The 15831-nt window shown below is 39.6% G+C and overlaps 1 protein-coding gene across 6 annotated transcripts in view; it reads right to left on the reverse strand.

Annotated features, from left to right (window-relative positions):
• The window catches only part of LOC117435331 (protein PALS2-like), a 37936-nt gene that overhangs the window by 1537 nt on the left and 20568 nt on the right, over window positions 1–15831 (reverse strand). For 4 of the 6 annotated variants that reach the window (XM_034058407.3, XM_059011437.1, XM_034058402.3 and 1 more), the window contains 9 exons: window positions 9431–9549; window positions 6731–6883; window positions 6081–6236; window positions 4253–4480; window positions 3462–3593; window positions 1348–1444; window positions 985–1053; window positions 684–845; window positions 232–434 (listed from right to left, as the gene is read on the reverse strand). In XM_034058407.3, coding sequence (XP_033914298.1) covers window positions 232–434; window positions 684–845; window positions 985–1053; window positions 1348–1444; window positions 3462–3593; window positions 4253–4480; window positions 6081–6236; window positions 6731–6883; window positions 9431–9547 — 1317 coding nt within the window. In that variant the 5' untranslated portion in view covers window positions 9548–9549. Of the gene's footprint in view, window positions 1–231; window positions 435–683; window positions 846–984; window positions 1054–1347; window positions 1445–3461; window positions 3594–4252; window positions 4481–6080; window positions 6237–6730; window positions 6884–9430; window positions 9550–10375; window positions 10517–15831 lie in introns of all 6 variants that reach the window. The other 2 variants (XM_034058406.3, XM_059011463.1) reach the window with 1 other exon arrangement.

Below are 15831 nucleotides of genomic sequence, written 5' to 3' on the forward strand. Positions count from 1 at the left end.
CAACGCTCAACTTCAAGTCAGGATTCAAAATCAGTACTCTGAAAATGGCAATGGGCAACTGGCATGTAAACATGTGAAAATGAGCTGTATATAAATTCTCCCGATTCCATTTTGAAGAGGTTGTTTAGCTTTTTCAGTGTACAGATGACAGCATCTATATTTCAATTGTTCTGTCTTTGCTTCATAATGCAGTATCAGTATTTAAGTTCAATTAAAGTAGAAATGATTTACCTGTGGGTTCACATCCAGAATGCATGTCCTTCCCGTATCAACAACTTCATGTATGGAGTCTATTTTAGTTCCATACAGATTTCCTTCGTATTCTCCATGTTCCAAGTACCTGCTGGCTTTAATATCTGCTTCCATTTCCACCCGGGACACAAACTTGTATGCCTGGCCATCCCTTTCATCATCTCTTGGTCTTCTAGAAGTAACTGCAGACAAAACAGTATTGGACAAACATTTAAACTAGGTTCTTTAGAGAAAGCAGCAGAGTATTACTTTTTAAAATGTTGATGTTCAAAATAAGTGTTTTTGTAAAACAAGGCGATTTGACTTAATGTTTCCAATTTGTCAATTCAAAAGTGTGGCACTGGTATCATAGGCCCAGTTTTGTAGGAAAGACGTCCTACTTGTTCATCTTAATTTAGTCAAAGCAGTTTCCAAACAAGAAGAGGTCTTACATGGGATTGTCGTTCCGAATCTCGTAGGATTGAATACTGTAAGTCTGTTCTTCAGACTTCTTCGCCCCACACCCTGGGCTCCAATCAATACCAACGTCTTCCTCTGAAAAGGTGGCATTCTGGTTACTTCTTCATAGATCTGGAGCTCGTGGCGATCAAATTCTGCACATCAATACAATGAACGATCAGGTTCAGTAAACACGTGAATAGTTTCAATCTCTACAAATTCCTTTCCATTGTGGTGTTACAGTAAGAGGCATTTCTTATAGCAAAAACATCTGGAATACAGTATATACTCTACCTGCATTTCTTGCTGTAAGATACATCATCTTTTTTTTCTTTTTACCACTGATTGCTCCACAAAGTATTCCTAAAGACACAAAATATAAAACGTGTCATTGTTTGGTATCACATGGTGCACGAAGGGCACTACACTACTGCTGCTGTACCCTTGAGCAAGGTACTTTACCTAGATTGCTCCCATAAAAACCCAACTGTATAAATAGGTAACTGTATGTAAAAATAATGTGATATCTTGTAACAATTGTAAGTCGCCCTGGATAAGGGCCTCTGCTAATAAATAAATAATAATAATAATAATAATAATAATAATAATAATAATAATATTTTTGATCCAATAGGACGTTTTTTCAATAATTGATACCCGAGTCATCCCAGTCTCTTCTGACAAATGCTTTCCTTTTTTCTTCAAGAAACTGACTTGGAATGAGTCCAGTGGTCCCTCCTCTAACATGACAAGCCTGCAAGACACCAACAAGAACTTCAAGGTGAGTAGAATCTTTATCAACAGTAAACGGATGTCTGTAACCCTTTCATACGCTACATTGATACAGTAATCCATTGCGTTTCTGACTGCGGTGGGACCAGAGTAAGGGCGGATATGTATTTATTAACATCAACACACTGAACAGCTCACGTGACACTACCAGCAGTGGACCAGGGAAGTTACAAAAGTATGTTTTTACCATTTGAGAAATACAGCCAAACTTAAACCAATTATTTCAGTATCTATTGCTGAGAGACTAATGCATGCCTTTGTTTGATCTAGAATTGATTACTATAATGCATTTCTCTCCATTATCCCAAAAGGTGTGATGTTTCGGCTTACAGCTCATTCAGAACACCGCTGCTAGAATTCGGACTAAAACCAAGAAAAGTAAAAATATTACCCCAGTTTCAGCCTCCGTACACTGGCTCCCTGTGCAGAATACAAGATTTTGCTTTTAACCTATAAAGCCCTAAATGGGTTAGCACCTAGTTATTTTTAGGAGTTACTGACCCCGTATCATCCGAACCGCACTCTTGGATCACAGGATGCGGGGCTGCTGGATATTCCTAGGGTCGATAAAATTCCTTCTTTTATCAGGGAAGCTGGGACTGTTACAGTTTTCAGTCAAGACTGAAAACATACATTTATAAAAAAAGGCTTTCTTATCTTAGTGGGTTTTAACGTAACTTCTGCTTTTTAACACTTTATTAAAAATATATACTGTTTTTTAAATATGGAATTTAATATGTAGCAGTTGTGTGTGTGACATCCCTGGGGACCTTTATACAAAGGTATTGTGTTGTGTAAATGTGTTGTTTTTTTTAAATGTACTGTGCAGTGGGGCTCCCGAGTGGCGCATCCAGTAAAGGCACTCCGGGCGGAGTGCATGATGTGCCCTATAGCCTGGAGATCGCAGGTTGGTAATCCAGGCTATGTCACAGCCGACCGTGACCGGGAGTTCCTAGGGGGCGGCGCACAATTGGCTGAGCGCTGCCTGGGTTGGGAGGGCTTAGGTCAGCAGGGGAATCCACGGCTCACCGCGCATCAGCGACCCCAGTGGCTGATAGGGCGCCTGTGGCTCTGCAGTGGAGCCGCCAGATCTGTGTTGTCCTCCGGCACTATAGGTCTGGTGGCATTGCTGTGGATCTGCAGTGCGAAAAATGACGGCTTGGCAGGAGCACGTTTCGGAGGACATGTGTTCCAGCCTCCGTTTCCCGAGTCGGGGGGGGGGGGGGGGGGGGGGGTTGCGAGCGGCGAGCCGAGGATACAGATAATAATTGGGCTTGCTAAATTGGGGTGAAAACCGGGGTAAAATAATTGGCGACGACTAAATTTAAAAGAATTTGAAAAAAAAGTACTGTGCAGTGCTTTATGATACTTTGTATGAAAAGCACTATATAAATGTAATAAATAGTGATAAGTGTATGAAAACTTTGGTAGAATCTACAATCTCTGAACTAATCTTCTCTGTTCAATAATAAACTAACGTTCCTAAAGAGATTGATCATGGCGGATAAACAGGGCGGATATGTGACGGGTGGATACGCGACGGATTACTGTACATAGAAAAGTAACTAATAAAAAAGAAATGGCCTTATACTGAAAAAAGCAATACAAATCCAGGTGTGCTGTGTTGAAAGAGCTTTAAGAGAACAGCACGTGACTTGTGTTCATATCATTTACAGTAGTCCTAAACAAGCACTTGGATTCTTTGGCAACTTTCAGGGTCTCATCTTAGTATTCTCATCTTAGTAGCTTGCGGGTATTCCACCATATTACAGTGTAAAAAATCAAATATTTAAGTAAATGTTATTGAGAATCTTATTTAAACAAGTATATCCCTGTGCAAGCCCGTAAATACAATATTCGAGCCATTAGTGCATCTATCAGTTGTATCAGTAATTCTCTAAATTACATATATCCATACGGAAGCAACCTTCACATATTCCAGAGGAGCATAATAACGATCGCCGGGATGCTATACAAACCTGCCACCAGTTACAGTCTTCCCTGTTCATGATTTGCATAATGTCCCCTCTTGCAAACTTCAGTCCTGCTTCTTTGCAAGGAATGAGATTGTCAATGGCTGGATTGTAGTCAAATTGGGACTTTACATAAACCTGAAATATATAAATGCATAAATACATTACATACATACATACATAAATACATACATACATACATACATAAATACATAAATAAATAAATAGCTATGCAGGTTGGAGGTATAAAAAAAAGAAAGGTCCTGGTAAATGTGTAGCACTATAAATAGATGCATTCAGTATACAGTTACATGCACACTGAGCAACTGATATTTAAACTTAGTTATCATTAGGACAGTCAGTCACTTACTGACAACTAGACTTGCTTACTACTGCAAACTATTACATAACCAACATACAAAAGCACGAACATATACATGTACTTCGAGTTACTTTAACTGCAGAGGTGCTGTAACAGTTGCCACAAACCACAATTTTTTTTTTTTTTTTTTTTTTTTTTTAATTAATAAAGAGCCCTTTTCTATAGCATGCACACATTTTACCAAGCAATTTATTGGGCCATCTCAGTGAGTAAATACAATGAAATGGGTGTATTTGTGATGTACTGTTGCAGAGCCTTAGCATATAAAAAATACCCACTAATCACAAGAATAAATCAGACAGCACTTCACCTCAGACTACAATATGTACACTGTACATACACATCTATCGTTTACTACCAGACCTGGCGTGCAAGTACTAGGACACGCACACAGCACTAACTGAAAGCCTCTTACATGCTGAGGTACAGGAGAGTCCTTGTAGCTTGGCAGGATGTTCAGGGTTATCCCACCACTGCTGTTTTTTAACATTTCTTGCAGCTCCTTGGGGTTGTTTCCCACGCCACGTCCGTTCAGCTCCTTAATGACATCTCCCACGTGCAGCAGGCCCTGACGATCAATCATCCCTCCATGAAGAATTCGAGCGATTACCAGGTCACTGTTCTCCACTCGGAACGTCACACCCTGAACAAAACAAACAACGCACAAGCTTATTTCTTACACTCTGGGCAAGGCATACCCGTTTTCTTTGTTTACAATGGGACAGAGGGGTTCAGATATAGGGGTGATTTACAAAACAAGTCAATGGCCAATCTGAAAGTCATGGAACCTGAAAAAAACGAAAATTATCTCTCCACTTCTAGGTTGCTCTGCAAGATGGAAATGAGCGCCTTAACATTAGGGCTCATCTCTGCACATAGATACCTTTGTGTGACTACACAAGCCAGTGGAAAACTTTCTTCTGCTTTGATTCTATCGATTTCTTTAGATGTGTTTTTTTCTGTTTGTTTGTTTTGTTTTTTTACATAATCTAAAATTGATTACAAAAAGTGGAGACAGCAAAGTCTTTAAATCCTCAGAGCTCAGTTGCAAATGCCCCAAACTGTTCAGGTCTCCATATGAGACTGTGCTTGTTTTACTCAAGTCTGAATAATAAAAACATCAATAGCCATGGAAAAGCTAGCTGCTGCATAATATGTTGTAAGAGAAACCTGCCATGCATAAGGGACTGAGGTCTCACCTGTCAAAACCATTAGAAGATATGCAGAAGCACACAATACATATTTAGGAAAGCGTGTTAATAGCAAACTTGAACTTGCCATTAGCATTTCACTTTGAAATAAATGGAACCTAGAAATACATAAATTGTCCAGGATTTTTTTTTTATTATTTTTTTTTTTTTTTTATCTGCACTGCTTCTCCCTGAAAATGAAAATATCCTGCAGAACAATTATTTACATAAATCAGACTACATTTCAGGCAGTTTTGCAGTGTCAGCTTTTTGCATATACATGTAACATTTTTGCATTTGCTTGCACACTTCTGAGTTACAATTTAATTTGTCAGCAAAAGTGGAGTAGTGGTTAGGGCTCTGGACTCTGGACCGGAGGGTCGTGGGTTCAATCCCAGGTGGGGGACACTGCTGCTGTACCCTTGAGCAAGGTACTTTACCTAGATTGCTCCAGTAAAAACCCAACTGTATAAATGGGTAATTGTATGTAAAAATAATGTGATATCTTTTAACAATTGTAAGTCGCCCTGGATAAGGGCGTCTGCTAAGAAATAAATAATAATAATAATAATAATAATAATAATAATAATAATAAAACATAGAAGAATTGTGTAGGGTAAACATTTAAAAAAGACTATGCCAAGGAGGAGAATTTTGTAGACTGAAATACTTGTGCACCAGACCAAAAGAGCAGACTGTTTCACATGGATCTTTTAGGATGCTTAAAGCAGATGGACAGTCAGTGGACAGTAGTCAGTCAGTTTATTAGTGACTTTTATACACTCAAGACTGAGAAAAGCAGGTATTGCAATTGCATTTACTTCCAGGGTTATGAACACTTTGGACACTGTGGGGATTTAAGCTTATTTAAGCTACGAAGAAATAAATAATAAAAATAATAATAATAATAATAATAATAATAATAATAATAATAATAATAATAATAATAGACTAAAAGGACAGTTCCAGTCTCTACATTATTCTATATACTGACTATTACCATATTGCAAATACAATAATTCTGTGATAATTTTTAAAATGCAAAAAACATACCAATGGCTCGCCTGCTTTTTTCCGAATGCCGATCATTCGAACAGAATCAGCTGGTATTACTTGTTGGTTGTTAGCTGCCACATTATTTATTTCAGAACTAGAAGGAGGTGCTTCATAACATTTCGATGCAACCATGTCGTGGGCCTGCAAAAGTGACTGAAACATAAAAGTCATTAATTACAAAATTAGAAAAAAATGAAAACGAACAAGAACAGAAACTCATATCACAGAATCCTATAATAAATATGTATTTCATGTTTTTAGAGCACAGAGCACAGAGCACATGCATCTCCCGTTTGTCACAGTCCAGTGAATGAATCACAGAATAAAATATAACAGTGCCAATGAGTGTTTCAAGAACTGGTTGAGATGTTTAACCTCCCAGTGCAAAGCCAAAGCCAGGTTACCCAGAATAAGCACCAGCTGCAGAACAAGCTTTAATATGTCAACCATGATTCGCTTTGCACTTTGAATAACCATCAGAAGCCGTTATTGTTGACGGACAGAAATCGGGTGGATGACTCCCGGGGCACTTCAAAACACATCTATAACAAGGAAGGGATTCAAACCCTACACTGAAACATCACCCTCGTAACCCTGTTACAGCACTAAAGCACAGTGGGATTGAAATAATGCAAGAACAATCATACCTGGAAGTGGGGCTCTTTCAGGATGCGTGCCAGCTCTGCAGCGCTGTCGTCTTTACTTGTTAAAGGAATGATGTCATCCAGAATTTCAGTCACAAGCTCCATGTTATTGTCACGCACCGCCTCCAGTTTGACATCTTCTAGCCTTTCGTGAGCCTGCAGGAGTAACAACCGTCAAACATTATGTGCTGCACAAGGAATGCACGAGAACTTTTATTCTAAACAATACAGCTCAGTAAATAAAAGAAAGAGACAATGCTAGCAGGCTATTGAATGGAGCTTCTTTACCTTCCCCTCCTACGCAATTCAAAACTGTTGCTTCTAATTGACTTGTACAGGCAAATAACATGGAAATAAAATACAACATGACAGCTTATATATATATATATATATTATATATATATATATATATATATATATATATATATATATATATATATATATATATATCACACACACAGTGAATTTATCTTGCAGTAGAAACGTGGCCACATCCTAAATACAGCAGGTCTTTCGGGCCCCGGCTCTCTATGCAGTCGTCAGTTTGCCTACAATTATCCCACACTGTAAAACATGGGCAAAAGGTGTCTTTCCTTGGTATTAAGGTTATTTAAGCTATAACTGCAAAGTGGATCAAATGTAGTCTTCATAACATCTGATACAAAGATGTTACACTAGCAAGGGAGACTGCTGTTTAAAAGTATGCTTCCTCCATCCTCTAGCTATAGCTGTTATAGGACATGTGCTTTGGTCTTTAATTGTTTAAAGGTCCTGTTTTGTTTTTTTTAATAATGAAAAAGCCTGTTAAGTACCATGTATCCGCTGTGTGACTTCAGTGTAACCAGTCATTCAGCTCAGGCTGCTGTTGTTAATGTATGCTGTCAATAGACTCTTGTGATATTTGTTTATCCAGACTATACTGTATTGTTTTATCGCAGGGTAACAGGAACTGGAATGGCTGCTGACAGATTTGTCATTCATTTTCTAATAAACCTGCCTTTCTTTGCTTATAAAATTGTAATATTTTTTTTATGTATTCTAAAAAATGAATTCAAGATAAGCAACAACAAAGAACAGACCCCTACTGCTAGAGACCATCCTTTTCCTTATTAAGCTTTGGAGGAAGAAATCATGTTTAATCACACATGTTATGGTAACATGTGAGATTTTTAGAGGAGCAACTTTGAAAAGTCAATTCTTTCTTGAAATCTAATCTTGTAATCCCTCTTTATTAATAATAAGAATATCTTTGTAAGTATATCATTCCTAATACATCCGAGTCCTAATACTTCCTTGGGGAAGAAAAAAAAAGGTCTGAAAATATTAAAAAGTCAGTTTCATTCTTTGATTTATGCTAGGTAGGTGATCTGCTACTCATCCATTTAGACCATCTGAAACCAATTGGTTATGTTGGCTGTGTTCATTAGCATGTTTACCAGTGTGCACATTACGCAGGCTATACAAAATCTAAACAGAAACTGATGACCTCTTCAATGCTGTGATGGCATGTCCAGTTACATACATTACACACAGGTTATCTGCATTATTTATACCCTTGAGTTAGTTACTCTAACTAAATATGATGTTTATTGTTCATTAAACATTTTCTCATCTACTTAATGAGAGTAGGTTAGGCTTCAAGTTGTCTGGAGGTATTCAGAGACACAAACAGCAACATCTAGTCTGTTTATAATACGCTGTAAACACAAATGATGTTCAACTACCCATGGGGCCGCTTGTTCACATTTCACAATTGTGAACAATTCACAAGCTCGTCATAGGCGACAACGAGGGAACAATTTGTTTACTGTGGCCACATCCCTGTCCAGTCACCCTATACAGGAGCCACGCTGTAACAGGCACTGGATGACCCCTCTCTCCCTCCCTCCATTGAGCAGTGTTCAGTTAGACCAGATGTTCGACAGCAGTGCACTGCGGCTGCATGCCGAGGACAGTCATACTGCAGACGTGCAAATCAAGGAAGGCCTTCTGGATGACAAGTTAACTGCCCACTATTCCTGACTGGACTGCACCTTCTTATACATTTTTCTTAATGCTTTTTGCAGCACAGTATAGAAAAGCATAGCCAAGGAAATATGATACAGCGCAGTAAATAAATAGCATAAGCACTGGAAATGCACAGTAAAACAGCAACTTTACTACAGAAAAATACTCACCACAGGGAAAACAAACCCGACACGCTGAATAACCCGGTGCAAATTACTATAGCAGAAGCCAACCCCTACAGTATGTAGACTAGACAGCAATGCTGAATTATTGAATTAATCGCTTCTATCCTCAGGATAACAGAATGCATCATTTACACCCTACATTTCTTGATGAATGGTGTTCCTAACTTTTGATATGTTTATGGTGTTTCCACAACAGTGAAAACAAAAAAGTGTGACAAAACACATTACTGTTAATTAGTTGACACTCTTTTCCACAAAGTATTAATTAACACGAAGTTCTAGAATTCTGTCAAACGTGTAAACATCAAGAGCAGGATTTGCTTTATCAGTGGAGCAGGGAAATGGACTTTAAAATCAATCAATGAACCTGGATATGCTCCTACCTTTTGGAACTAAGTATTGGGCAATATTTCTTTTACACGTGTATTTTTTTTTTTTACTGAATGTCGGACACCAATATTAGAAATACTAGCCATCATATTAATACAGAACAGCAGCTCTGAAACATTACCTTGGCAAGAGATCTGACGATAGGGCTTTCCATTATGCCTCTGAGAAAAATGAGGTCTATTTCCTTCGCCCCCGTGGTTGTGGGCAGCTCATTCAGGTTATCCAGCACCTGCTGCATTGCTGTTAAAAACAGGTAATGACAGGAATCTATTAATAATAATCTGCATAATACAGGCCTCAACTGCTGGGCTGTTTAAAAATATTAATACAAAGCAACATTTTTTTTTTTAAATCATAACGGTTGTTGGCTTCATAATAACAACAACAAAAAAATTAGTCTTTCAAAAAACAAGCCTCGTTAAGAGCTCAATATTCCAGTTAATTACATTATAAACCAAAAAAACACAAAAGCCATCTACAACACTGTGTAAAAATGTGCTAAAGAACCAGACCATGCTGTAATAACCTTACGCTGATGTGATCGATTCTGTCACATGATCAAAGAACCATGAGATGTCAGAACGCAGAAAATTGTAAATGGCCCAAATACTGTACAGTTTATTGTGAAACATCAGTCATTTGTGGATTCTTTATTGCAAAGATGTCTGCCAAACAGTCTGCAGTACTATCAGCCCAATAACAAGTCAGATCCGCTGTATTGTCCATCATACACAGCTCAATGACTTTCAACTGCGCTATAGCTTTATCCCTGTATGTGATACACTGTACACCTACACATTTACTGTTGAGCTAATGAATATGGTAATTTATAAATATGGCATAAAAATATAAATCAAGTACTTCAAAGCCCTACAAGAACTTCATGCAATTAGAGGCTTTTCATTTTTAATCAACTCTTCATATCAAGACATGTGAAAGGCTGACTTTGTATTCATTCCACATTCTCTGGAGGGAAAATTACTGTGAGTGACTTCAGCTAAACCAAAAGTTAACAGATAACTTGTTAATCATCATTCTCTTTTTTTTTTTTTTTTTTTTAACTCACCTACTGTAATAACAAGTTTGAATGATTAAATGGCAGCAAACCCATTGGGGGAAAAAACACTCATCTCACAGATGTACCACTTTCATCACCGTTCGATTATATATGTGGGAGAGAGCAGAAAGCAGCTAAATGCACACCCACCTACAGTAGATGGAAATACAATGAAAGTAGTTTTAGTTTACATAAAAGCCATGCAATGCAAGACCAGATGGAATATGCATGTACATAACTGCTCCAGATCTTATCACAATACCGGTGACAGCATTAGCCAGAACCTTTGACTGCTTGACTTGAGTTTCTTTTAAAGAGATGTCAGAGACCTGCATTGGTTTCAGTGTCTCAACTCGGAGCACGCGTCTGTGTAGGCACTATGGTTTCCCTCTTGCAGCAATTGGTACTGGCTGGAAGGTAGACTTGTTATTCAGATTACCTTTGATTTGTCACCCTGCTGCCAAGTATTAGCATCCCCCCATTTGTCAGCATCACAGATAGCAAGCTGGTTGCCTGCTGCTGCTAGAACAGCTTGCATTGAGGATTAATAGTGGCCCTGTTGTTTAGGATTAATAGAGTGTCCCTGTTGTTGAGGATAAACAGAGTATCCCTGTTGTAGGTGGAGGGTGGTCTTACCAAGAAACCACAGTTAACCCTTTATCGATATTGTGAACAGCTTATTTATTTAGTGTCATTCAACAAGGATTTGAGTTTCAACAATCTATGTTAAAGGGTTAAGATCATCCACTATTGGGCCCCCAAGTGGTGCATCTGGTAAAGGCGCTCCGCGTGGAGTGCAGGATGGGCCCTTTAGCCTGGGGGTCGCCGGTTCGAGTCCAGGCCATTCCACAGCCGACCGTGGACGGGAGGCCCCAGGGGGCAGCGCACAATTGGCCGAGCGCCACCCGGGGGAAGGGAAGGCTTAGGTTGGCCAGGGTGTCCTCGGCTCACCGTGCACCAGCGACCCCTGTAGACTGGCCGGGCGCCTGCAGGCTTGCCTGTAAGCTGACCAACAGCTGCGTTGTCCTCCGACGCTGTAGCTCTGGGTGGCTGCATGGTGAGTCTGCAGTGTGAAAAGAAGCGGACGACACACGCTTCGGAAGATCGCGTGTGTTAGTCTTCGCCGCTCCCGAGTAAGTGCAGGGGTGGTGGCGGTGAGCTGAGCCGAAAAAATACAACTGGCCATTTCAAATTGGGAGAAAAACGGGGTAAAATCAATTGGCGACTACTAAATTAAAAAAATCGTCCACTATGACCTCACGGAACAGAGATTTGGGAATTGTTACTGTGGCAATTGAACATGAGTGCAGCATGGCAGATACATTGCAGATGGAACTGCATCATTTCTTTCCTGGGGGTATAGGAGTAACCACCAAGTGAAAATGCTCCTACCTGTGGATTCTTCACGCATAAGCACAAAATAACAATTGTGCTGCAGCTCGAAAAGATGTTTCATAAATAACTGTGGTAAAGTGGTTAGTAGTGCACAGGTGTAGAGGTGATGCAGTGCTTAATAACAACAACAGTTCCAAGGGTAAATAATAATTTTGTATTCGATTATCGTATAGATATTGTTCAAAATAAACAAATGTTAGTTAATTTTTTAACAGAAGATCTAATAACTAAAAACACTGTTGTGCATAATAGTTAAACAAAAAGGCACGACTTGCATTCAAATTAGAACACTTCCGATTATAAAAAAAGAAACACAAAGGACTTACGTTTAACAACTGAAAAGAATATGCGTGTGTCCGCATCAGATTAACATTATTGTAATAAAGAATATGCATGCGTCCGCCTCAGATTAACATTGTAATAATAAAGAAAATGCGTGCTTCCGCATCAGAGTAACATTGTAATAAAGAATATGCATGCGTCCACCTCAGATTAATATTGTAATAAAGAATATGCATGCGTCCACCTCAGATTAATATTGTAATAAAGAATATGCATGCGTCCACCTCAGATTAATATTGTAATAAAGAACATGCATGCGTCCACCTCAGATTAATATTGTAATAAAGAACATGCATGCGTCCACCTCAGATTAACACTGTAATAATAATAAAACATACTATATTTTAACAGAAGTAGTTTCTGAACTATTGTTGTTCAATACTGTTTACATTTTATGTCCAAAAGTAAATTATTGCCTTCATTTTTAAATTTAAAAAAAAGTGAATACTTGGCCTACTTCTGAGTTGTCTTATCCAACGCGTAATGTAGGCTTGAAGTGTGTATCCTAGCAACGCGCTAAACTACTGTACTAGCACTAGAAGCAGCGCACTCACACTTAATGTTTTAATGCAAACCGGCAATAGGAGACTTAAAACTGGGTACTAATTCGATGCATCGATTCACCAAAATGTAATCGAAGCTCGGTAAAATTTAAACATACACAATGGTGTGTATAGTCAGCAAAACCACGGGGTTCAGTCCCAAAATAATAACAAACACACACTTGGACACCTATACGTTCACCAGTCTAGCAGTGAGTGCTCTGGGTGCAAGTGGTGTTGTGAATGTGAAACGACTGCTTTACAGTGGTACAGTGCAGTCCGGGTTTAATGCTGGTTTGATAATAACAGCTCCCGGATCTTTAGCCGTCTACAGTGATAAACAAGACACAGTTAAATAGACAGACAGTACAACACTAAACACTCACGGTTTCTCTTTATTCCTCACGGTCAGTCCGTAACCATAACGGAGGAACAGATCACTGGGACCACTTCCCCTTAATACCCTCCGTCACGCCCTCTTTCGGTGGCGCGGCCAATCGCGTCTCCTCCAATCCGTGACTGACACATCGCCTACCGCACTAAGGCGTGGACTTCTGGTATCATGGCCCTGGAATGAACTGCCGAACCATCCATTACGGAGCACTCTGCTCTGGTTATACAATGCCCTCACATGTCGGGAGGAAGATTGTTGATTAGGATTCATTCGCTCTCGGTCACAAAAATGTGTTTACTTTTAGAACTTCTCTGTTTGGTTATCACCTTACATGAAAATGCTAGCATAAACAAGGCTGAATAAGCCTGATGGTACTATAGTAACATACAGTGCCTTGCGAAAGTATTCGGCCCCCTTGAACTTTGCGACCTTTTGCCACATTTCAGGCTTCAAACAAAGATATGAAACTGTAATTTTTTGTGAAGAATCAACAACAAGTGGGACACAATCATGAAGTGGAACGAAATTTATTGGATATTTCAAACTTCAACAAATAAAAAACTGAAAAATTGGGCGTGCAAAATTATTCAGCCCCCTTAAGTTAATACTTTGTAGCGCCACCTTTTGCTGCGATTACAGCTGTAAGTCGCTTGGGGTATGTCTCTATCAGTTTTGCACATCGAGAGACTGAAATTTTTGCCCATTCCTCCTTGCAAAACAGCTCGAGCTCAGTGAGGTTGGATGGAGAGCATTTGTGAACAGCAGTTTTCAGTTCTTTCCACAGATTCTCGATTGGATTCAGGTCTGGACTTTGACTTGGCCATTCTAACACCTGGATATGTTTATTTGTGAACCATTCCATTGTAGATTTTGCTTTATGTTTTGGATCATTGTCTTGTTGGAAGACAAATCTCCGTCCCAGTCTCAGGTCTTTTGCAGACTCCATCAGGTTTTCTTCCAGAATGGTCCTGTATTTGGCTCCATCCATCTTCCCATCAATTTTAACCATCTTCCCTGTCCCTGCTGAAGAAAAGCAGGCCCAAACCATGATGCTGCCACCACCATGTTTGACAGTGGGGATGGTGTGTTCAGGGTGATGAGCTGTGTTGCTTTTACGCCAAACATAACGTTTTGCATTGTTGCCAAAAAGTTCGATTTTGGTTTCATCTGACCAGAGCACCTTCTTCCACATGTTTGGTGCGTCTCACAGGTGGCTTGTGGCAAACTGTAAACGACACTTTTTATGGATATCTTTAAGAAATGGCTTTCTTCTTGCCACTCTTCCATAAAGGCCAGATTTGTGCAGTATACGACTGATTGTTGTCCTATGGACAGAGTCTCCCACCTCAGCTGTAGATCTCTGCAGTTCATCCAGAGTGATCATGGGCATCTCTGATCAGTCTTCTCCTTGTATGAGCTGAAAGTTTAGAGGGACGGCCAGGTCTTGGTAGATTTGCAGTGGTCTGATACTCCTTCCATTTCAATATTATCGCTTGCACAGTGCTCCTTGGGATGTTTAAAGCTTGGGAAATCTTTTTGTATCCAAATCCGGCTTTAAACTTCTCCACAACAGTATCTCGGACCTGCCTGGTGTGTTCCTTGTTCTTCATGATGCTCTCTGCGCTTTAAACGGACCTCTGAGACTATCACAGTGCAGGTGCATTTATACAGAGACTTGATTACACACAGGTGGATTCTATTTATCATCATTAGTCATTTAGGTCAACATTGGATCATTCAGAGATCCTCACTGAACTTCTGGAGAGAGTTTGCTGCACTGAAAGTAAAGGGGCTGAATAATTTTGCACGCCCAATTTTTCAGTTTTTTATTTGTTAAAAAAGTTTGAAATATCCAATAAATTTCGTTCCACTTCATGATTGTGTCCCACTTGTTGTTGATTCTTCACAAAAAATTACAGTTTCATATCTTTATGTTTGAAGCCTGAAATGTGGCAAAAGGTCGCAAAGTTCAAGGGGGCCGAATACTTTCGCAAGGCACTGTATATGTGCATATATATTGTAAGTTTATACATGTTTGCTTCCTGCTCTGATGTCTGCTGCCAAGGAAAAAAAACAAACACACACACACACACACAACACAAGAATGTCTGGTTTGTGAACAATAACAAACCATCCCCTAAATCACAAAGATGATGTATTCACTCGCTGTGCCCCTCATAAGATACAGAGTAAAGATAAAACACTGTGTGTGCGCCTGTGTCCTGGACACTATTTGCTCTAGCCTTTGCGAGGTTCAGGAGGCAGTATGGTGGAGATGCCCTCGTCACTTAGTTTGCAACAGGTGTTCAACCACGGAGGGGGGCGTCTCATCGTCCCCCCCCACTTTGAGGCTCAAGCCTCATCTTTAGGTTAGGAAGGCTGGATAGAGGGGGACCCCTAACTCAAACCACTCCCAGTCAAACCCCTCCTGCTGAATCTTCTACAAGAGAAAAACAAATGTTCATGTTGCATGAGATCATGCATTGAAGTGCACAAATAGCAACAGCTGATATAAAGAAGTATGAAGCCAATCTTCTCTGTGCCAGTGGCAGGGCTAGTTTACAAGCAGGGTTCTTTTAGGTTAATACTGCATTGACTTGAATGAACCTTAGAATGTGCTGAACAAATCTAACCACGGCAAAATGCTCTTGTAAACAAACTGAATGAAGAAGGTATGTTTATTGATTCCTGTGTTCGGTCGTTTTGTAGAAAATACTGGTCTTGTTCAAAAACGTTCCCACACCAGGGTTTTCTTTTGGCTCAAAAAGGTGATTAAGGGTTTTTTTTCCTCC

This window comes from Acipenser ruthenus, chromosome 3, assembly GCF_902713425.1.
Source record: "Acipenser ruthenus chromosome 3, fAciRut3.2 maternal haplotype, whole genome shotgun sequence".
In the NCBI taxonomy this organism is placed as follows: Eukaryota; Metazoa; Chordata; class Actinopteri; order Acipenseriformes; family Acipenseridae; genus Acipenser; species Acipenser ruthenus.